This window comes from Poecilia latipinna, unplaced genomic scaffold (genome assembly GCF_001443285.1).
Source record: "Poecilia latipinna isolate Pla-1442-1.1 unplaced genomic scaffold, P_latipinna-1.0 Scaffold445, whole genome shotgun sequence".
Classification (NCBI taxonomy): Eukaryota; Metazoa; Chordata; class Actinopteri; order Cyprinodontiformes; family Poeciliidae; genus Poecilia; species Poecilia latipinna.
The window spans coordinates 160,806-185,375 of record NW_015113061.1 but is presented as its reverse complement, the minus strand read 5'-3'; the positions used below and the strand labels follow the sequence as shown (position 1 = coordinate 185,375).

General features: G+C 38.0%; 1 protein-coding gene and 1 long non-coding RNA gene across 2 annotated transcripts; both read left to right on the top strand.

The window, feature by feature from the left end:
* Positions 1-1,746: 1,746 nt before the first annotated feature.
* Positions 1,747-23,927, top strand: LOC106951186 (uncharacterized). The gene is made up of 3 exons (XR_001425766.1): positions 1,747-1,761; positions 2,446-2,447; positions 22,886-23,927. It is a non-coding gene; the product is annotated as an uncharacterized LOC106951186 (long non-coding RNA).
* sh3bp4a (SH3-domain binding protein 4a) lies at positions 7,798-22,888 on the top strand. The gene is made up of 5 exons (XM_015038563.1): positions 7,798-8,026; positions 12,232-12,387; positions 12,909-15,256; positions 20,980-21,168; positions 22,048-22,888. The coding sequence occupies exons 2-5, from the start codon at positions 12,267-12,269 to the stop codon at positions 22,270-22,272; spliced, it is 2,883 nt and encodes a 960-aa protein (XP_014894049.1). The 5' UTR covers positions 7,798-8,026; positions 12,232-12,266; the 3' UTR covers positions 22,273-22,888.
* Positions 23,928-24,570: the final 643 nt, after the last annotated feature.

The following is a 24,570-nucleotide window of genomic DNA, read 5'->3' as shown; positions in this document are numbered from 1 at the left end:
CCACAGCAGCCAGCTGGCATCTCCTGCCAGGCTGGAAAAAACTCCACTGGGCCGCGGAGTCACCAGTGGGCCGGCAGACAAAGCCTGCTGCTGTTTTGGGTTGTTTTGCTTTTTATTCTAAGATTAGAACATTTTTACCTTTCAGCCTTTTCACCAACATCTTTGGAGGACATGAGGCAGGCTATTTGAGTCTGACAGAAAGAATAAAACTTCTACGAAAGATAGAAAAGGCGTTATATGTTTCTACCAGTAGGGGGCAGCAGCGTGTTGACCAATACTTTATAGTAAAATTCTTAAATATACTTTAATTTTTTTATATCATTTTATAGAGAACTATTTACGCTCTGAGTTAGTTTTACGAGGTTTTTTTCTTTTGCAACTAAATATGATCAAATCATCAAACAGATTGGATACTGACTTTTTATGATTTGTTTATGTAAAACTGATTAAATTCTGTTAAAACAGAGCCATATATAGTAGTTTTAATTATTTGTAGAATAAATATTTAACCGGCACATCTGTAAATAATCTGTAATTTGAAATTGCATGACTGGAAATACTCAGTGAGAAGTAAATTAATATTTTGTAAACATTTATTTCCCATGTTGGCCCTTTTACTGCGTAATTTTCCTTCCAGGATGGATCACTGTAAAACAAAAAGTTTGTAAAAAGGCATTGAAATTTTTACAAACCTCGAGGTTCTGTTAAAACAGTTAAATTCTGTATTAGAAAATAAACAAAGTATGTTCTTTTAATACATTTTTACTTCCTGGAATAAAAGTGTTGTTCTGATTCTGACCGCTAGATGGCAATGTTTGATATCCACATCTTATTTATGGTTGGTTCGTAGCTTTTGCAGATCGTTTTGGATGCATTTTAACTACATTTCTTGCTCATTCATTGTTTTATGCTCCTGTATTCTTTGTTTTTAATATTTAGGGAAATATTTTTGAAAAATTTTGTGGCTAATTTAAGTTATTTCAACGTTTTCCTTCATCGTTTGGTGGCCTAAACTTGGTTGTCACTACTGGACTTTCCTAAATAATTAATAAAATTTTTCTATTGTATCTTTGCTTCCTACTTTTGTGGACTTTTTCATATGTTTTTTTTACCACTTTTGATAACATTTGTTAAGTTTCTGCAACATTTTGATTGTTGGTTATTTGGATTTTACCCTTATGTTGTCATTTTGTGTGATTTAGTTTTTGACCACAAGGGGGCACTAGCAGATATTAGAATGTGTTCAAAGTTACTACCATCCTTCCTCAAGCCCTTACAGCCAAGAAGCCTGATTTTTTAAATGATTTTCTAGAGTCTGATTACTATTCTGTGGAGTTCCTGCTGCTGGAGGATTCATGCTGCCCAGTCGTTTTTCTCCCTGTAGACATTCAGGGCTGTGCAGAACATAAACAGTTACGGCTGCAATCAAAACACCCACTCAGATGATTTGTGAAGGCTGGCTGGGGTAGAGGAGACATGAAATCCTTTCTTCGTCTTTTAACTCAGTGAACCTACACATCAGCACAATCCAAACAGGTCAAATTTATGCCAGAGTTTTGACATTTTTGCAGCTTTAAGTGATAATTTACTGTAAACCACTTAAGCTTATTTAAATTGACTATATTGATTTTTTTTTTCTATTGAAATGTTTTAAATTTAATGTTCTTATAGTTTGTTCAAGTGTAAAATGATGAAAATAACTTCAGTTATTTGTTTCCACTCACTCCTTTGTTCATTATGCATAAAAAAATAAATACATTTGTTTCACCAGATCACATTAAATTACATTTTATCTCGGCTAAATGAGTTTCAGCTTCCTGCTTTAGTAGAAACAACCAGCTCTGTTTTGTGTCTGCGTTTCTCCGTCACCATGGCAACCTCAGACGAGCCAGTGCGCGATGGGCCGTGGCTGCAGATTGGCCATCTCATGTCGCATCTCTGCCTAATCCCGTAATCCTCCCCTGCTTGCACTCTCACCACCCCCACGATCGGATTAAAGGCTGCTGACCTCAACACACACACACCCGACACATACACACACACACACACACACACACACAAACCTGCTGGCCTAAATATCTGCTTCCTGCTCACACACCGAAACAATTTACCCAACAACAAACATTATAAAATAAATAAATAATTCAATTCAAAATTTTTCCACCGATAATCTGTAATTTTAATTTCACAAAGAAGTCTCTTAGTCTGACCTTAATTTTCCATTGTAGGCAGTCAACTCGTTTGCAAACTTGTCTTTCCTAGATGTGAGTTTGAACTTAAGTAGCTGATTTCTTTGTGTTTATCAAGGGAAGGAAAACCTTTTTTTTTTTTTTCAAAGAGACTCTACGAAGAATCTTATTGTCCTTAAATATCGGCTTTGCAACTCCAAATACAACTTTTCCACCTCTGTGGATGCTGCTATTTGGTCATATTTCACAAGGTGAGCTGTATTTTTGTCTCATCTAAATGCATTATCTTTACTTTGACTTATTTTGATGTTTATTGAGAGATACTGTTTCAGTTTTTGTTGCGTTTATTTTGATTTAATTCCTATTTTTGCAATTAATCTGCCTTTAATCTGCATTTTCACCCACAACATTTGCAGAAAGCTACAAGAATCTGATTGTTCTTCTGTGATCCAAAACAACAACAACATATGGTGGAACTAAGCTGCCGACAGGTCAGAGAGCAAATCTTCAAACTCTTAAGACGGCTGGAACATGGATGCTGCAGCACCTCAGCTGCCATCTTTAGGGATTAGGACCAAGCTGGACGTCAGAGTTCAAAAGTAAACTGATGTAATCTGGTCATCAGTTTAAATATCTGCATGTTTCTTAACAAATCTGTCAGTTTTGTTTTAAACTTTATAAGACTCAAACACTGGTTTACCATGCTCCTCTCAATAAATTTACAGATGATTGCTTTACTGAAAGTGGCCGCTCTAGATGTCTGACTTTCTCAGCAGCCTCATCAATCAAAGCTGATCATTGTGATTAATAGGGAGAAGGTCTCAGACAGATGAAAGGATCAGGGTAACTTTAGATTAATAGTGTTAAAAATGACTGAGTGATGGTGTTTTTATTTTAATGTCAATAAATAAGAACTGTAATAACACAATCTGCAATTGATTTCAATATTAATCATATTTTTTCATTCAAGAAAAAAAATAGGATGTGTGTGGTTAAATTTAAGATATATTTATTCTTATTATTCGTAAGGTATGTTGTGTTGTGTATTTATGAGTAGTCTGTATTTTACCTAAAGTAGACAGGACAAATATTTATTTCAGTTTAGAAAAATCAGAGAAATTCAGGCTTTAGACTTAAGCTAATAGTTAATCAAACTCAAGCTAACAGGTAAACATGAATAAAGTATTTTAATTTCGACTCTAAGCAGAGCTAAGCTAGCAGCAAATTAAAGTCAAAATAACATCTAAACATATAAAAACTCCAGTTAGCCATTAGCTTGACTCTCCCTATCCATTAGCTTGACTCACTTAGCCATTAGTTTGACTCTCCTTAGGTGTTAGCTAGACCGTAGTTTGACTCTCATTATCCGTTATCTTGACTCCTGTTAGTGTTAGCTTGACTCCAGTTAACCGTTAACTTGACTCTCGTTATCCATTAACTTGACCCTAGTTAGACGATAGCTTGACTCTAGTTAGCCAATAGCTTGACTCTCATTATCCATTAACTTAACTCTCATTAGCTGTTAGCTTGACTCTAGTTAGCTGATAGTTTGACTCTCGTTATCCATTAGCTTAACTCGCGTTAACCGTTAGCTTGACTCTCACTAGCCATTAGCTTGACTGTAGTTATCCGTTAGTTATAATCTAGTTATCTATTAGCTTGACCCTAGAGTCAAGTTAATGGCTTGGCAAGAGTCAAGCCATTAACTTGACTCTTGCTATCCAATAGCTTTACTTTTCTTAGCCATTAGCTGCACTAGTTAGTCGTTAGTTTGACTCTCATCAGCCATTAGGTTGACTCTAGTTAGCCATTAGCTTTACTTTTCTAAGCCATTAGCTGCACTAGTTAGCCATTAGTTTGACTCTAGTTAGCCGTTAGCCTGACTCATCCAAGGCAATGAGAAGATTTCCCAAACTGACCACACTCTGACTGTAAAAGGATAATACACAACTTCAAAAAATATTAAAATGAGAAGTAAACAAAAATTAAATCTGACCTGTCTGCAATGGAAGCTGTGGAAACAGAAACATAACAAGGTTCCTCCAACTGAGCTTCGTTTCTTTTTCATAAAAGCAGCTTTGGAGGCAAGATGTGGTTTATTCAATGCAATCAATCTATGAAATTGCAATAATATCCAGAGGTTTACATGTTTAAATATTGCTGCTCTTATCAAACGGCTTGTCTCCATCTCCAGCCTCATTTAGAGATTAAAGAAATCTCCCTGAAATATAAAATAAACTACAATTTGAAGCAATTTGTTCAGACGTTTAAAGCTTTCTCTGAATTAAGTACGCTCTCCTGAAATGCAAATACGCAATCAGGGTTTAACTGTAAATCCCAGAAAATGCTGCATAAGGACCAAACACATGCAGCCCTCCAATCCTGAAGCAATGAATAGCTAATTTGAGACGAACAGGTTGTGCAGCATAAGCAGAAGAGCTTGACAGGGCAGCAGAGAAATGCTAAATGGAAAATGTTGCAAAGATTAGATAAATAATTCAGGGTTCAGGTTTTTACAGTTCTGTGTTAGTTGGGGGAAAAAAATCCTAGCATTTCATTCCATCACTCTCTAATCATCACTTTTAGAAAACTGATAAATTATTAACTGAAAAGTAGATGAGTTTTGTGTTTTTTACATTTTCAATTCATTCATATATATCAAACACAATGTTTAGCTTTGCTTTGAGAACAGTTTGGTTTTTAAACGGATTTCTTTTATATTTCCACCCAAGCAAATTCCTGGTGTTCTTTCCCATAACCAACCTGGTTGACAAGCTGGTGTCCAGTTATTCTGATGTAAAGTGAGGCACGCTGATATGGAGGCTCCTTGATAAAAAAAGATGAATAGTAGGCTCCCCTTTTTCTCTCTTCACACAGTTCCTATTCAACCTGCATGAATAGATCCGTCAAAACAAGTCTGGGTTTCCAATCAGAGATGAACTCTGGGGTCAGCAACGGCTGCTTCAAGTACTTCATATACCCAGCTGATTATGTTCACCAAATTTTACTCAAGTAAGCAATACAATGACTCAAATTACAGCATAATAAAAATACTGTCATCAAACAGCTCACTCTTTGTATCATAAAAGCTTTTTTCAAAAGATTTATACAAAAACCTTTAGCTGCCAGAGTATGGAAATAACTTTTGCATCTTGTTATAATGACAACATTTTCTCATTTATAACTTTATTTCTTTAGAAAAAAGAAAGAAAAACATCTAGCAACAACGGTAGCACGTTTTTATCTGTTTTTGGAGACTTTGGCAACAAGTTAAGCAGAAATTGCCTCTATAGAAGCGAGAAGTGAGTGTTGCTGTCTCCCATTTCCACTTCTTAAACACTGCAGTCATTATTGCAATTAAATCACACGTGCAAAGTGGAGAAACACAATCCAATGTAACCAATAGAAAAATTTGACTGCAGTCCCACCGTTGAACCCATAGAGGGAAACACTGAGACAATAATTTTGGGTCAAGTATTGCAGATTTAAAGAAATTTAGATGAAAATGTCACAATTTGCACAGGAACATAAATATAAAACCCTTAAGGATCAATTTAGACAGTTTATTGGGGGGATAATTTTTGGATTTAGTTATTCTTTTAGCTCCTGCAGGTCCCAGATCTCATTTACAGCAAACAACTCTATGAAATACCATCTAAAACCATGTAGAACTGCCTAATTTATGTATTGAAGTACCAAATATACCTTAATATGGATTGATATGCACAGTAGAAACTGTTTCAGCAGCACCACAGCAGCTTTAACTCGTTATGTTCAGTCTTACGGAAACAGCCAATCAGCACCAAGGAAAATAACGGTATTATATTGGTATTTCAGATTCCCATGCTGCAATTCCTTTTGGATATTTTAGATATGAGAAAAGTAAACAAATAAACGAATGAAGAGAGCCTGCAAACTGCATGCATAAAACCTTAATAATTCATGACTGACTGAACCAAACATACAACATTTCACCTGTGAAATAAATAAAAACATCATCCTTTTTTGTCTAGTTGTATTTCCTTTAAAGTCTCCAAGGTGACTCCTGACTCCAGCAGATATCAGACTCTCGTATTTATCTCCAGTTTCTTCACAGCCAGCCTTGGTGGGTATTCATCGTGTTCCCCTGACAGAGATAAATAAATAAATCACATCTCTGTCAGACGTAAAGTAAAGCTACTGCAGAATTGATCAAAGCATCTGAGTGCAAATGGAAAAAGATACAGCACCTTTAGCTTAGGAACGACATAAAGAAGATTGAAATGAGTGTAGTTGTCTTTGTTGTATTGTCAGAATGTACCAGTCCAGTGTTCAGGTTTGCTTAGATGCTTCTATGGTAAATGTATTTCCTGTAAACCAAACTAATGCACTATGAAATTGCAGCAATTTCACTGTTGTTACAATCCAGAGATGTTAAAAGATTTTCTGCTGCGTTTTGGTGCCATCAGTGCTGTCACAGAGGGAGTTTAGCTTGCTGACAACGCTTAATAATCTGACCCTTAGTGACCACGGCTCATTAACTGGACAGTCCAGCTGCACACATCATTAAACTTTCACTTTTATTTATAGAGAGATGCATGCATGCAGCGTTTATCATTAAAACCTCCTGAGGGCAGAATGTATTGCTTTCCTTCAGCTGTGTTTGGATCCATGCATCAGTGCTAAAGAGTCCCTTTATGCTCATTAAGGTAAGGCAAAAACAAAAATACATGTTTGAAAACCTCATTAAAAATATTTAATATAGAATAACAATTTTTAAAAAATCATCTTTATACATTTATTAGGTATTGTTTTTATTTTAAAAATATTTTTATGTTTTTTTCTGGTCTCAAAAATAACTTGGATTTTTGGGATTTTCATTTTTCATACATTTTTTTTACACATTTTATATCATAACATAAAAATGTTATTTCACAATTTCACCTGAAATTGTGAAATAATGTCTTTGTCTTTTTTAATTGATTTTTTTATATTGGAAAACATAACTATAAATACATCTAAGTTATGACTTTTTATACCACCTTTATTATAAAGTTTCTTTATTATTATTATTATTATTATTATTATTATTATTATTATTATTATTATTATTATTATTATTTCACAATTACTTATGGTTGTATACTCATGTTGAAATTTTATTTACATTTTTTTTCTTATATTTGGATTAATTTATATTTTTTGTGTAACAATTTTATAAAACAAAACCATCCTGACAATTTTTAAAAAATATTAATATAAGACTTGATTTTACATTTGTTTTAATTGTACCTTTGACTTTTTGAGTGGATCACTGAATACTTTTTGATCTTGATATTCTGACTTTATTTAGCTTATTTTAATTTTGAATTTACAAAGTAATTTAAAACAGTTCCCTCAAAAGTCGCTTGAGAATAATTTAATCATTTAAGTGTATAATTTTCTTGACGTAATTAATCTGTTAAAATGAATGAAAATTTTGATTTAATCTTATTGTTAATACATTTTAATTTGGACAGTTCTGGATATGTACGTGCTGACGTACTTGCGTTCTGACCCCGCCTCTTCCAATGACGTCACTCACTCTCCTCCTGGAGCGGAGCGTGTCGTTCAGTTCTCCGTTAGACCGGAGCAGTAATGGCTAGAAGTGGCTCGTCTGCTCAGTTTTTACCGCTACAAACTTCGCCGATTCCAAATGAGATGCGATATGTATTACTTTAATTTCAATTTTGCTTTATTTTTCTTTACGAAGACAAATGAGTCGAGAAGAAACGTCAAAAGAGAGGCAGAAGAGTAGTGATCTTCTTCTCCTTCAGGTCCCGACACTTTGTGCTGGGAGCGCTTCCAGCGAGCCAGAGGTCAGTTCAAATGAACACAAAATTTACATTTTACTTCTTCTTCTTTTCATAGCAGCTTCTTCTGCCTCTATCTGTTATGTTTTTTTAACACTAAAGTTTGTTTGGATGAATTCGGCTTCACCTATGTAGATATATCTCTGTCCCAGTGTGTATAAACAGATATATCTACTTTGTATTGTGTGAACTGCTGTTTCATAGTAATTACAGTAAATATAGTGCCTCTCTCTCTTTTTTTTTGTTTTTTTGCTCGTAATACTCTTGTTATTCTCATGTAGATAAATATTTCTTTTGGTAATATCTGCCTGCTATTTCTAATATTTACATTACATTGAAGCATTTGCCATTTTGCTTTAATGTGACAGAAATAACTCAACAGCAGAGAGGTGCAGGAAAACTGGCTGTATTGAAAACAGCAGCATAATGTGTATGAAGACGAGTGTTCAGAGCCTTCTCAGTTGTGCCAATAAGGTCATCTGATAAGCTGAAAATCCTCTGTGTCTCTGCCACAAGCTTTAAGACGAAGCATTTGTGCTTTTTCTTCACCATCATCCTTCTGTTCTTCTTCCTCTCCAAGTCAAGGACTCATTTTTCCTCCTAAATCCTGCAGACAGCTCTTCCCTTTATCGCCTTCATTTTATCCTCAAACTTGCCTGTGATTCATTTCCCTTGTCTATTTCCCTCCTCTGGTTCTTTATTTTTCCTAGAGGGTGGTGCAACAGCATTTTCAGGTGGAAACTATCAGTTTATGTGGGAAAAAACAAAACAAATGCAAGCAGGAAATGGTCTTATGAACTAATCCGATTTAACTCAATATAACCTTACGAATAGCTGCTGGGATATCCTCTAAACTGACCACTTTTGAAGACCATGGGGTATTTTTGACCATGAAATGACTGAGAGCAGCAGCTGTAACAGAGGTGGTGGTGTTTTCTGCAAACTGAAAGTTTATTATGTATCACTTAGTTGCTCCTGCAGGCTTCTATTTTCTCAGTTATAAAATAATGAAATATCTCTTAAAGCAAGAGATGATTGTCCAGTTTTATCAACTTTTAATATATTAGAGACCTCCTCTAAGAATATTGATAACTGCCTATTTTAATAGTTCACACACTTAAATATACCTTAAAATGTATCAATGTGCATAGTGGAAACCATTTTACTGGAGAAGCTAACATCTTCTGTGTTCCTTATTTCCTTTCTTGGGGATTCAGCCAGTGAGCAACAAAGAAAATAAAATGTGCTCCTGGATTGGTTGCTTTGCAAACACCTGCCAATAGCGAGTCAAGTAGCATTGTAGCTAGCTATTTTAGCTGCAAGCTGCATTTTCTTTCAAATATTTCATCTAATGCATTTGGTTTGGTTGTATTTACCCAGAATTCCTGCTTTTGGCACGGTCTCCGGGTCATATAAGCGTCCAGACCACATCAGAGTTCACTTCAACCAAACTGAGATCAGAGTTGGCAAGCCAGAGTTCGCTTTTTTGGTCCGCATTAGAGTTTTTGCACATTCACACCTCCACAAACGAACCAGACTTCCTAGAAAAATGGACTGGAGTTTGATTAAAGTGGACTGAACAGGACTGAAATCAATATAACTGCCATGAACTACAAGCCTAAACACATCTGAACGGAGGAATGTCAAAGTCAGTTTGAAGTATTCGGATCATCTCAGTGTTAGATTTTTCTGAACTGGATCTGGGAGTAGTGGTACGCTTTAGTTCAGCTCCAGATTGAAATGAATTGAAGATATTGCCTAAAGACAGCCATATCTGCTGCGGCTCCTTCCAGCAGCTTCTGGCTCCTAGAAACAGTCATTGTAATAACAGTCACTCAGGGATTAGGACCAGCCGACTCGTGGTTAATTAAACTCTCCGACATGCTCACCGCTCCTCAGATCGCTCAGCCTGACGAAAAATGGGTTCCTAACACGTCGACTCGGATGTGAGCCCAATCCCCTGTTTGTGTTTTTCAGAGTCAGACCCAGCAGCTCTCCCAGCGGTTTGCTGCAAAGCGCATTTTTTCCCTCTGTAGTGGAAATTTCTCTGCTGATGTAAAACAAAAGCAAAATGTGTCTATGCTGCCGTTTCTCTGTGGGCTTCCTCAGATTAAAAAATAAACTTTCAGCTTTTTTCGGGGAGTTAATTCTTCCAGTGATCCGACCCGTCGAACAGCAGATTCCAGTTCCGGTGTTTATCTTTGATCGCGTCAATGTGAGTTTATTGATCAGAGATCAATGTTGCTCATTTCCTGCCCTAAAGGAGGCGTTTTATCGACGGCTGCAGAACGAGGCGCCCAGAGGTTCTGGAGCTTCACTCTGCTGGATGTTTGTTTATGAAGAGCAGAAGCCCAGATGGAGACAGGAAGCCGGTTCTGGTTCAGTCCAGATCAGATCAGACCAGTCAGGTTCCAATCCAGTTGGGCTGGATTTAGAGGCAGATTTATATAGTCATCCATCCATTCATCCAACCATTCAATCATCCAACCATGAGGACTTGGTGTATGTTGCTATGGCGACTGTCATCCCAGTTTCCCTCCATGACTCTGTCTGACCTGATAAAGTCCTGAAAATAGTTGGCCTTGAATATTTAAACCGTCTCCAGTCTGAAATCTATCAGCTCATCGACTGAAACCGTTTGGACTCATTTTGCACTTTGTCAGATTTATGCTTGACTCTTCTGTCGAACACTTTACACACATCTAGATTTATCTAAATCAGGGGTGTCCAAAGTCGGTCCTTGAGGACCGACTTTGGACACCCCTGGACACTCCTGATCTAAATGTATGGCGTGTCATTCTGTCCCTTTAGTAAAAACATTTGGGCTTTAATGTAAAGAGCTTTCATTGGAGCATTGAAGCCTGACTTTTAAACCCCTTTAACGCCTGGAGCTGCATCGGCAGTCAGATGTCTGCTCATTTTAATGGCTCGCTTCATAAATTCATTACAGTGAAATAATGAGATCTAAGTGGAGTCCTGACACTTTTCACCTGGAGGCTCGCAGCAGACTTTACCTAAAGTTCATAACTCTCTGTTTGCTGCTCTGAATATTAACTATAAATCATTAGTCTATGAAAACAAACACCTGCGTGGGAATGAAAGTCCCTCCTCTCCACCACATTACGTCTTTAATGACGATAATCAGCTGAAGGCTTTTTCACAGCAGCTCCTGCAGCCTGTGTTGCTTGGATTAAATTAAAATGCCGTCATTAGTGTGCGAATACACAACTGTCCCCACTGTTTACGCTCGCCGCGCCCTGCAGGGGTAATGAAGGCACTCGGGAAGTTTTGAATTCAAACAATTTCTTGCTGTGCTATTAATGAGATTAATGCATCTCTCTGTTGAGGCGTTGACTAGTTTAATGCAGCCGTGGTTGTTAAATAATCTAAACTAAGAGTGCTTAAACTTACAAAAGTTTAAATAACTCTCTATATAACAGGTTATTTTAACAAACAGTTAGTTTCAAAAGTCACAGCGAGCTAAGAAGATATTGAAGCATCTCTGTTTTACATCTGAAACGATAAATCATGATTAATCAATTACGTAAATAATCTTCAACTGATTTAACAATTGATTAATTGTTAACTGGAATATACAAACATATTCACAGCAATAGTTAATCAAACGTGATATAAATTTATAGATTTTACCCAGAAGTGATAGTTTTAGCTTCACCTGGTTCAAACTCTGTAAAAAAATATTGCTGTCAAATTATTTATCAGATATTCATGTCCATAAAATGTATTAATGCAGAAACTATTTAGTTTTCATTTTCAGCAACACAGTTGATTTATTTTTTTATCTTTAGAGTATTAGCTTTGTTTTTGATACCTGAACAGATCAATTAACTGTGTTGTGTTTGAGATATTTTGAATTCATTTTTTGCATTGTTTTGGAACAGATGGAGATCAGACCATTTAGTTGAAATTAACTGCACAGTTTTAACTGCAGCAAGCTCAAATGATTGCAGACTGTATGCGTTTAAATCTCCTCTGTGCTTCACCTCTGCTGATCTTTTCATTGATTCAGAAAAATCTCATTTCTCTGCCAACCTTATTTTCCAGCACTGCAGTTTTGACCTTTAGCTCTATTGCTGATCTAGAAAATTAGCAGCAGTGTTTTCAAGTTGTTTCAGATTTGCTTGGGTGAGCATGTGAGCTTCCAGTCGTCCATGTTGAAGCCCCCCTCTGTGTGTTTGCGTCCCGTTCAGGCCACCAGCTGCCGATGACTCCATAAGCAGTGGCCATGGCTGCCCATCGAATCATTCGAGTGAACAACAATCACATCCTCCCTCGCTGTAAGTCTGAGGGGACCCTCATTGAGTTGAACGAGGGGCCGGCCGGGGCCTGTCTCAGTGATGTTAAAGGTCAGTGTCTCATTGCACTTCAAACTCAATTACACTTTGAATTTATTACGTCAAATGTCTGGAAGTGGAATTCAGAGTTATAAAGTTCTGGCAAAGCATAGAGAAAGAAAATAGGAGCACAGAAACAAACTATCTTCAGACTTTATTCAGTATCTGGAAGCTAGAAAAGAGAATGATCTGCATTAAGATGACAGGAAGTGATGTAACAGTTGCTTTATTTGTTGGTTTTGATCATCTAAATTATCTGTATGTAAATTGAGCCAATTACCCAAGTGCAACCCAGATTACCCCGACATCATTAGCTCAACTGTTTCATTGTTACTGTTTGATTCTGACTGCAGAGCCGTAAATAACCCACTAATTACAGGAGAGAAACACTGGAGCACATAGAAAACCATCCATCCATCCATCCATCCATCCATCCATCCATCCATCCATCCATCCATCCATCCATCCATCCACCCATCCATCCTTTTGTCTATCATCCAGATGAAAAACTCTGTCCTCTCCTTTATTTTCAGTGCCTTCTCCCAGTGCCTTAAAGCTCGACAGTCAAGACTCCCTTGGAGCTGCTCAGGAGGTGGTTGCTATCAAGGATTATTGCCCAAGCAGCTTCACCACCCTGAAGTTCTCCAAAGGGGATCGCCTCTACGTGCTGGACACATCAGGCGGGGAATGGTGGTACGCCCACAACAACACGGAGATGGGATACATCCCAGCAGCCTACGTCCAGCCGGTCAACTTCAGGAACTCTTCGCTAAGCGACAGTGGGATGATTGACAGCCTCGGGGAGGGGTATGAGGATGGTGGGAAGGAGTTCGGAGGTCTTGGGGAGTGGATGGGGATGAGCCTGAAGCCTTCCACCATTTACAACAACACCCCATTTTCTGTGAACCCTTTCATCTGTCCGCTAAATCAAAACTCCAATGATGTAAGCATGAGGAACTCTGCGGATCTTATCTACTTGGACTCTCTGGCATCGCCGTCGTCTTGTTCTAACAGTTGTTCAATCATGAGCAACGGGTTTAGCAGCTGCCATATTAATAGCCTCAACTCAACTAGTCCAAATCAAGAGGTTACATCCAACTTCCAGAGTGAAAACCTCTTTTTTAAGAGCAAACGTTCCCATAGTCTATCAGAACTCTCCGTCTTACAGGCGCAGTCAAATCCAACTTTACCTTCGTCTGGGTTCTTTACGGGCCTGACGGCTCCTTTACCAGAGCAGTTTCAGAGCAGAGAGGACTTCAGGACTGCCTGGTTGAACCATAGAAAATTGGCTCGGTCTTGCCATGACCTGGACTCTTTGGGCCAGAGTCCCGGATGGGGGCAGACCCAACCGGTGGAGACCAATATCGTCTGCCGGCTGGATTGTAACGGAGGAGTTGTTCAGCTTCCTGACACCCACATTAGCGTACACATCCCTGAGGGCCATGTCAGTCATGGAGACTACCAGCAGATCTCCATGAAAGCCTTACTGGACCCCCCTCTGGAGCTTAACAGCAACCGCTGCACCACGGTAAGCCCAGTGGTGGAGATCAAACTCAGCAACATGGAGACAAAGTCGTTCCTAACACTGGAGATAAAAATCTCAGTGGCTGTGAAGAAGGAGAGTTGTCATGCTGCCGATGTGCTTTGTGTGCGCAGTGACTGCAAGGAAGGACCTTACACCCCGATACCCAATGCCTACATCTTCAAAGACACAGTTCAGGTACAGCTGGACAGTCTGGAGCCTTGCATGTATGTAGCGGTTGTTGTTCAGGCACAGTACGTCGGACACAACACGACAGTCTGGGACCATGTGCAGAGGAAAGTCAGTCTGGGTGTTTACGGACCTAAACACATCCACCCCTCGTTCAAGACAGTTGTGGCCATGTTCGGGCATGACTGCACCCCCAAAACCTTGTTGGTGAACGATGTGACGTGGCAGGCAGCCTCGACTCCACCTGTGGCACTGCAGCTGTGGGGGAAGCATCAATTTGTGTTGCCGTTCCCTCAGGACCTGCAGATTGGACTCTATTCCAACATGTCCAACTACCAGGTGAAAGCGAGTGAAGGAACCGGGATAATCCGGGGGTTTCAGGTCAAGCTGGGGAAGGTTAGCAGGCTGCTCTTCATGATCACTTCGCACAACCCCAGCAGTATCTCAGACTTTACTCTCAGGGTCCAGGTTAAGGACGCTTTAGACTGCATCTTGACCCAATTCTGCGTCCAGACACCACAGCCACCACCAAAAACTGGAGCGAGGATCACTGGCCAGCGGAGATTTCTGAAAAAGAGAGAGGTCGATAAGATCGTACTGTCGCCTCTGGCTGTCACCTCAAAACACCCAAAGTTTCAGGATCGGTGCGTTACCAACCTGAAGTTTGGTAAGCTGATTAAAACGGTGATCAGGCAGCACAAGAACACGTACCTGCTGGAGTACAAGAAGGGGGACGTTATCGCCTTACTCAGTGAGGAGAAAATCAAGTTACGAGGGCAGCTCCGGACCAAGGAGTGGTACATCGGATACTACCAGGGAAAGCTGGGGCTGGTTCATGCTAAGAACGTTCTAGTTCTTGGCAAAGTCAAGCCCATTTACTGGTGTGGGCCAGACCTCACCACCACAATGTTGCTGGATCAGATCCTGAAGCCTTGCAAGTTCCTCACCTACATCTACGCAACCGTGAGGACGGTCCTGATGGAGAACGTGGGCAGCTGGAGGGCATTTGCAGATGCTCTTGGATATGGGAACCTACCCCTGAATTATTTTTGTAGGACAGAACTGGACAATGAGCCGGAGAGAGTGGCATCGGTTCTGGAGAAGCTAAAAGAGGAGAGTACTAACATGGAGAACAAGGAGAGGAAGTCCTTCCAACGGGAACTTATGATGGTAAGACTTCTTTTTGTGCATAGCCTTCACTTATTGTGGAGGACTTGCTAATGTTTTCTGAAAGTGTCTTGCGAAAGTCTTTCCTTAAGTTTTCCTTTTCTTTATATTTTGCATCGTATCAGTGGTTACCATCTTTAATTGGTTTGAACATCTTTCTTTGCACTTTGGTAGCATTTTGTCTGTTATTTGAACAATTTTTGAGTTAAGCAACATAGAACCTAAATGGAGCATGACAGTTTCCAAAGATAACCCAGACTGACACAAGGAAAATTGATTTTAACCCCCAAAAAGAAAATAACCAATGCTGGAGGCATCAGCCATGTTTAGTCCACTTTAAGTCACCTCTACTTTGTTTGCCTACAAAGTTCAGTTTGTTTGGAGAGGTGTGAATGGTTCATTGAACTCTGCTCTAAAAACAGGAAGTACACTACAGTGCAAGGGATTCTGGGTAAATACAACAAAAACAAACACACAAGTCTGGCACTAGCAGGAGAAATGGCTCGTGGTTTTTTTTACCAAACAAAGAGAGAATCACAGGATACAAAAATCTGAAAACGGCTTCTGAACATTTCTCTATGATGTGTTGACCCACATTAAACTTCTATTTTATAGGGAATCATCTATATTTCCAGTTTTTCTTCCCCCAAACTTTCCACTCATATGCTTCAATACAAAAATCTATATAAAGAATGTGTATATAGCTTCTTAATAGGTTTGGCCAAATTGTGTTTCTTATCATTGCGTTTTCCAACATTTCTATATTTCACTTCCCTTTTATAGGTAATTGTAACTCTTCCGAGTTTTTCCTTCCACCAAACTTTCCACTGATATGTTTCGATACAGAAATCTGAAAACTGCTTCTCACCAATGATACTGCTGTTCCCTATGATTGTATTGACCAACATTTCTGTATTAAATATCCCTTTTAAAGGGATTTTTTTTTCAGATTGGTTGTTGTTTCCATATGGTAGATCTTTGTAACAAGAAACAATTATAAATCTGGACCCAGACTAGAACCTGCTGAGAACCAGGAGTCTGTGCTGGGTAAAACATTGTAAGCCTAGGAGTCATAGCACCAAAATAACTGATACATCTCTTGTAGATGTGTTGTGAGTTGGACTGCTCCTCTTATTGAGCATTTTCTTTAAAGACTGGGTGGATTTGAAAGCTTTTGATTTCCCCTGACTTCATGTCTGGTCTCATCTAAACGCTCCTGCTTCAACAAGTCTTATGCAATGTTTTCCCTGAGGAGAGGCGGACTGTCATCATGAGGCTGCAGGAAGACGGCCGAGTCAGCCACCCAGCATTGATCGAAACATAACTTCTCCGTAAAGGAATGGAGGAAATCTTATGTAATTGTTACTCAATCAGACATTCCTGACGGTGAAAAGCTGCAGATTTAAAATCCTTTATTAGCAAACTGTTGTTTCCTGATGACCTGGTTTTTTTCCTGGATCCGGAAAAGACCTGCAGCAAAACGCCAAATCCACAACAATCTGTGTTTGTAAGGAACAAAGGAGGAATTCTGCGCCCGATAAATCGCCCCATTGTCTAATGATCTCAAGAGCCTGACTTCATTAAATGCAGTTTCTCTATGCTAATTAAAAAACAACGGAGGCTGATGATTGATGATGCCTCTTCATATCGTAACTAGATGTGACCTCTGTAATGAGAAGGGTGAAATCCATTGTTGTCAGGCTAATTTAGTCTATTTCATTCATTCACTTCAGTTAGTGAAACACATAAATTTTCAGAGTTGTTTCTCTTATTGATCATTTCATTTCAAAGAAAAAAATCACAGAGTTCAGTACCTCAGAAAACTAGAATATTATATAAAATCAGTATAATTTTAATATAAATCTTTTTTTATATGTTAATTTCTCTGCTCTAAGTCCTTGGTTGGGGCTCCTTTTGCATGAATTACTGCATCAGTGCAGCTCTCTCATCTCTCCTCGGTGATCCTCTCCACTCTTCATTTTCTCTACTTTCATTTTAAAGAGGAGTTTGGACCACTGAACAACAGTCTGGTTCTGGTTCTGGTTCAGAAACTGGCTTGTAATTAGGAATGCAACATTTGTATCCTCTATTGTGGCTTTCAATATTCTGACTCCACCCTAACTTGATTCTGCTCGACAATCTGCTCAAAACTGCCGTTATCCCTGTTTCTACCTTTTCCTATTACACTTTTTCCTTCCACTAAGCTTTTTCTGAATATGTTTGGATACAGAAGTCTATGAACAACCAGTCATGATTGTGTCTTTTCAGGTATTTGCAGTTAATTTTGAATTAAATATGCAGATTTTCTAAACCGGAATCTCAATTTTTTTTTTCTTTAAATTCTGACTTTAATTTCAAAATTCTGAATTTTTTTCTATGTATTTTTTCTCAGAATTCTGACTTTAATCTGAAAATGTTTAATTTTTTCTCAGAATTAATTCTGACTTTCTTCTCTGCATTCTGACTTTTTCTCAAAACTTTGAGTTTTTTTTCTCAAAATTTTGACTTTAATCTCAGAATTCTGATTTTAATCTCAGGACTCTCATCTGTACTAAAGGCTCTTCTTGCATAATCTCCCACATATTCCTGCTTCTAATTTATGTTGAGCACTAACATAAATTAGTGTAACAGTAATTCTGTTTATCTACCCAGAGTCTCTTTAGGTTTTTCTCTACATTTGCTCTGTTGGAAGCCGCAGCTCAAAGCAGATGTTTCCCGAAGCAGACAGGTGCTCCTGTGTGAAATCTGAGCAGGCATTGATCAGGACGGACCTGGAGGCCCGGCGGGGCATCCGACACCGCCCGGCAGATCCTTTCATCACAACGTGTCGGGTTACAAAAGGGCAGAATAAGAAAGCTAGTGTTTGTGAGCCGAAGAGAGGGCTGTTAATAATAGATCATCGCTGAGAGGCAGAGAGAGACCAGTCCTTCATCATCTCAGCTTGTCTTCATCTCAAACCAGAACCGGTTCTGATCCAGATATGACTTTAAAACAAACATCAGAATGAAATGTTTAGTCCTTATGTTAGTTCCTGCTCCACAAAGTCAAATAAAACGTCAAAAATCTTGAAAAAATGGTTTTGAAATTAAAAGCTTTTCTGATTATAATATCCTTATTGTTACAGTTTTTATAATTTTATCAAATTAGATATGCTTATTTTTAACTTTGTCAAACAGTTTAATTAAATTTATTTTTGTTTACAATAATTTTTGTATTTTTAAAATTACATTTAAAATCTAATTTTTTATGTTATTAAATTTTAACTTTATTTGTATCTAATATTTCTATTGAAAAACTATATAACAAAGTAAATAATAAATCAATAATCCAGCCTGAACAAAAACAGTAGCTTTTTATTCTTAGAATAGATTTATAAAACATTTCAAGGTAAATGCTTTAAGCTTAACCTTCAAATAAATTAATTAATTTCAAAAAATAAAGGAAAATACATCAGTTAATTCATATTTATAGCACCAATGATGGAACTTGAAATCTGCTGAGCTTTTTAAGTAATTTTAAAGAAATTAGATTATTTTATTTTTCAATTTTATATTATAAACAGTTACGTAAATGATGAAAACCCAACAAAACAACAGCATTAAGCTTTTAATTTCTGTCCTGCCAGGTCTTAATATCTAAATAGATGGGGTTGGCAACGATAAATCAAAATTCTTATAATGCTAAAAAGAAATTCATCACAATAAGTAAATAAATAAATCACCAAATATCAACAGCCAGTTAATTTCAAGGCTTTCATGTGTAGATGCTCTGAGAGAAAACTAAATATATTTTTCTGCATATTAATTTGCCAGGTCTTCCTCTTCCTCTTCCTCGTCTCTACCTGTCAGCGTCGTCCATAATTGCGTTGAGGAGGCTTATTTTCCTGACAGCTGTCAGCGCCGTCTGTCCGTCTGCTGCAGGGACTTCCTGCGTTTTCTCGTACTGATGCTGTATTCCCTGGTGCAGCGGAGTGTTGTCTATTTTTAGACCCTAACCATGTTGTTGTTTAATAAGCAGGAGACCAAACCAGGCTGGAAACAGATGAAGGGATGTTCTGCGGCGCTGCTGCCTCTGAACCCGCTTCACAGGTTTTCAAACCCAGCTCCAAACCTCCACCACCTATTATTCATCCTTAACTTCTTATATTCGTGAAATTTATCAACATTCTTTGTGTTTTTATGAAAGAGGGAACTCAGAAAGTCATGTGTTATCAAAAAATGTCTCTGAATGAATCATAGAAAAGCCCCACTGCTAATCATAGTTAGTTTGTTCTCCAAGTTTTATAAAGATCTTTCAAACTCAGCTATATCAACCTGAGATGTTTGAAATATAATTTGGAATTAAAAACATACCTTTATCTCTAAAATAAAAATGTGTCCACCACTAAATCTATAAAAGCACAGGAGAAAGCAGCTACTGCTATAACCAACTCCAAATATGTTTCATGTGCAAAGAAACTGGCTAATTTCTGATCTTAGGTAAAAGAAAATAGGAGAAAAAATAAGAAATTGACTGCATATTGGTCACAAAAATCTGCTTAATTAAGGACAAAAAGGCTCCACTCTGGAATCTGATATTTAAAGCTGCAAAAATCTTTGGAGTTGTTTTGCACGGTGGTGGAAGAGTCATACTATGGGTTTCTTTGGCCTCCATTAGCATAAAAGCAGTTTAAAGAGGACAATTGATTCATTAAAATTGGCACAATGTGAGAAATAGAAGAAAATAGATGCCATGTTTGATGTGAATTCCTCCTGAATGCTTTGCTAGCAGGAACCAGCTGCAGATTTCCATCTGAACGCCTCATGTTCATTAGCAGCCGGCATGTTTTTGATCAGGTTGGTGTTCAAAGAGTTTATATTTAGACCAGAAGAACCGCAGGTGGCCTAAAGAGATGCAGAGCGCCGTCATCAGACGGGGATTACCGCCTGACCTGGACACAATCTGGGGAACCGATGATCACGGGAAATTATTTTACAGAGGAGAAGAAGAAGAAGAATTCCTTCACCGTCTGAAACCACAAGAGTTTCTAAAGTCTGGATGAGAAAAGAGGAAAAATTATAGACTTTCCAACTACCAAACTAGTGATCCATTCATTCATTCAACTAATCATCCATCTATCCATCCATTCATTCATTTGTTCATTCACCTAACCATCCATCCATTCATCCATTTAATAAACCCAGATTGTAGTGCTAGTGTGCGTTTTAAAAGGAAGTCAACGAAAGGAAAAACTGCAAACATGACGGATTCTTCTGTTTAGTTTTAAAGATCTAAGGGAAATCAAAGGAAAATAAAAACTTCAGTCAAAATACTCAATCTGAACAACTTTCTATGGCATTTTTATGAAGACAGCTGTTTTTTCTGAGGATTATCCTCCTGCTGGTGTTTGTTTCATTTTGCTTGACTCCTCTGATTGGTTTTCCAGGGATCTGTTGCATGTCAAGTCTTAAATTTCTCTTCATGACAACAAGAGGCCCCCTAACCGTTCATGTGGTCATGTTTCACAGCCTATCTAAACCCAGGTTGGGGTAAATGTACACTTTGCGAGATAATCCGGATATGCTTTTCCCAGGAAATCCGAATCCAATCCCAAGAGTTGCTTTTGCTTTTCCGTCAATCATCAGAAACGGACAAACAGGAGCGTCTGGATCATTTTCTACATGTTGTAGAGGATATGTTTTCAAGTTGTGAATGAATGCTGAGATTGTCCGTCTTTCATTGATCAGGCTTTGCTGAAGATGGACTGCCAGGGTCTGGTGGCTAAGCTGGTTCTGGACTTCGTCTTGCTGACCACGGCGGTGGAGGTGGCGTCCAGGTGGAGGGAGCTGGCCGAGAAGCTGGCCCGAGTTTCCAGGCAGCAGATGGAGGCTTACGAAGCTCCGCACCGTGACAAGAACGGCATCCTGGACAACGAGGTGAGGTCACGTCAGTTAAGTACAAAACAGAAAAAAAAGACAGAGTAGCTAAGCTAACCCCGCAGCTAGCTGTACTTTCTAATAACCGTCTACTAATACAAGAGAAAGGAATGTGTGTATGCATTCATTTTGATTAATTGTACAGATGTTAATTTTAATTAGTTGTACAGATGTTAATGCATTTTAGCCCAATTAACTGTATTTTTAACGATCCAGAACTTTTGTATTTGTTTGTTTCTGGTACGCCCTTCAAATCTGACGCACCAGATACATCCGCTAACAATCAAATTGCTTCTCTCGACCCACTGAGATTTAATTTCCGCTTTTAAAAACAATCCGATTGGACTATCGTTGTGTTCAAAAGGAATTAACCTATCAGCAAAGCTTTTCTGGTCTAAAGTAGCATCTCAATGCTACACGTGTAGCAGATAATGCTAATGTTAGCGTCCTTAGTCAGTTTTGAATTAAAAATGTTGCTTATTTTGTCAATAAAATGTGATTGATTAATTACAGACGCTGCAATTAACTAAATTAAAATTTTATTGAGTCCCAGCACTACAAATAATTTTGAAATGTTAATTTGGTGAAGTTATGTTCTTGACTAAAATCAGATGCCATAAAACCTGCATATGAAACTTGAATTTTTGCTGGAAATCAAAAACATTTCATTTGATCTCACATTTTTTTCTCCACCAAAAACATAATTATTACCCCAAAGATTGCAGTTTAGGAGTACTTATAAACTTTTTCTTCATCCTGTGATCCACATGTGGTGCCAGCCAACTGAGAGTCCAATAAAAAAGTTCTAGTTTGTGTTAAAATCCCAATCTCTGGTCTTTTGCCCGTATAATCACCCCGTTTCTTTATCTGACCCTTCAGTCCATGTGGAAACCGGCGTATGATTTCCTGTTGACGTGGGCGGCCCACGTTGGGGACAGCTACCGGGATGTGATCCAGGAACTTCACCACGGTCTGGACAAAATGAGGAACCCCATCACTAAGAGGTGGAAACACCTGACGGGGGCGCTGGTCCTCGTAAACTGCCTTGATACCCTCCGCAGTGCCGCTTTCTGCCCCACAGGCTACGGGGACTTTGCTGTTTGAGCGTTCTGTCCCTCTTGGAAGACATTTAAACGCTCCAGAAAATGGTGGGAATGATTCAAACCCGTTTTTAAAACCAGAATATGGCCGAATCTCAAGGCTTTGTCCAGCATCTTATTATCAGGATATGTGGAAACCTTAGTTGAGAGCCCTGCTATGTTTGTTTTTCTTGCTTTTCTACTTCTTTCTACTGTGTCCTTTGATGTGTTTGTGTCCTTTTCTACCTTGTAAACTACTCCTGTCACTGTCTGACTGTTAATTGTTGCTTGTTTTTAGATTTTTCCTGTCTTTACCCTCCGGAGAACATACAAAACCTCACATACCACAGTAAATAAACAACAATGTGAGCTGTTTATGTACTTGGGCAGGTTTTTTTAGTTCTAAAAACAAAAATGATCTTCTATCAAAAAGGAACTTAAGCACTTAAATAATTTTTTTATATATATATTTCAGTTTTATAAATTCAAACATTAACTTTAATGTTTTTTTTAGAAACTAAATTATCAAACAGTAAGACTAACGTTATAGTTAGCATTAGCTGTTAGTATTTGCAATCAGTAAAGTAAGAGATTAACTTTGTTAATGAGTGTTCTTCATTCTCAAAGTAAAACTTAAGTGTTGAAAATCAGCACATTGATTCTACTGGAATAAGACAATGTCCCAAAATAAACAACATTTAAGCTCATGCTAATGTTAGCATTAGCAGTTTATACAGTAACAGTTGAATGTGTCTGATTCTCAAATTATGCCTAATTATAGATTTAGTTTACTTCAAATGGAAAACAACAGTTTGAGTCAATTTAAAGTTAAATAATGTGTTAGTTGAGAATAACTAACCAGTTTTTATACAACGGCTAATCCAATATTAACTAGCTAGTCCGCTAGCACACAAGTACATCTTCTGCCCTGCGTATTATTTAACCTTTAGTTTCAAGTTTCTGATAATCAAGAGATAATTTTAGCTAAAAAATAGATAATTTTTTAGCAAAGACTGTGTAAATTTTTACGTTCATCCCCTGCTAAACGTAAATGTAAATGACATACTGAATACTCCATTAATTAATATTTCAATCCATCAGGGCCACAATAGTTTTACATATGAACTTGTATTGTCAAATATTAGTTAAAGGGATTCAAAATGGTAGGCGTTTTAAAAATCCTATATTAGCAAATAACGTTTGTTGTTTATTGTTGCAGTTTTATTTAGAGAAACTGTTTCTGCTGTAATACGTTTCTGAATGTAATTTCAGCATCAATAATCATCTGATTTCTGTGCTTATTGTTTATTAACTGCTCATATTTTTGTCTTGTTGATGTTTCTCCTGTGACTTCTACAGTGCTTGGGATATTTACACAATCAGAAGAGAAAATGAGTGAGAAATTTCTATATTTTTACTGAAAACCAAGCGAGTATTGACAGATTTATACGAGAAAATCTACCACTTGTGATGGGTAGCATATCAGAATTCAGTATTACTGTTTAGAAAGTATCAATAAAGTGAGAATGTACCGAGTTCATGTGTGAACCGTGTGTGTTGAAGCTCTTGCTGTTCCTGTGGCAGGACAAACAATTGCAAAACTAATACCCAGGGATTATTTAGTTGCAAATATTTCCAAATCCCTGCCAAAAAATCCCCGAAATCTCTTAATCTCCTGTTCACAAGATCAAAACATGCAGCTTGTAGGTTTCATTTGAAGTTATAAAATAGCATTTTCCTCTGACCTTATGTCCAAATTTAAGCTCAGATGTTTCCTTTTTTTGTGCTGCACCAGCAAATGTATTTCTGAGTCGCATCACTGCACATGTTTCCTTCTCCTCACAGACTAATAGCTCTTGTTATTCTGCTCACCAGGTGTCTTTTTCAATCACTAGCAACAATGAGAGTGAAACCTCCTCTTATTGTCGTTCTGTCAGGGTTCATCGCCATGCAGATGGTTTTTACGTCTCTGCACGTAAAACCACTTCCCACAAGCAAAAACACCCAGAGATGAAGATGTTGCAGCTCATGAATCCTTCATTTCTCAGCATAATCCCCTCTCCTTCACACACACACATACACACACACACACACTTGCAGAGAGTTTGATGGACTTAATTAAAGCAGATAATTATTCTGGCTCAGAGGACGGGCCACCTTCACAGCCGTCCTTCGCCTCTCATGACTCACCCTCCACATTCCTGCTCGTCTCCTGGAGACAGTTTGAAACTAAACAACGACTCTGTCTGGATTTAACTTTGTTGTTGGATTTATTTTGTAATCTAATCCAAGAATAACCCCTCATTTCTTTAGATTAACCTTC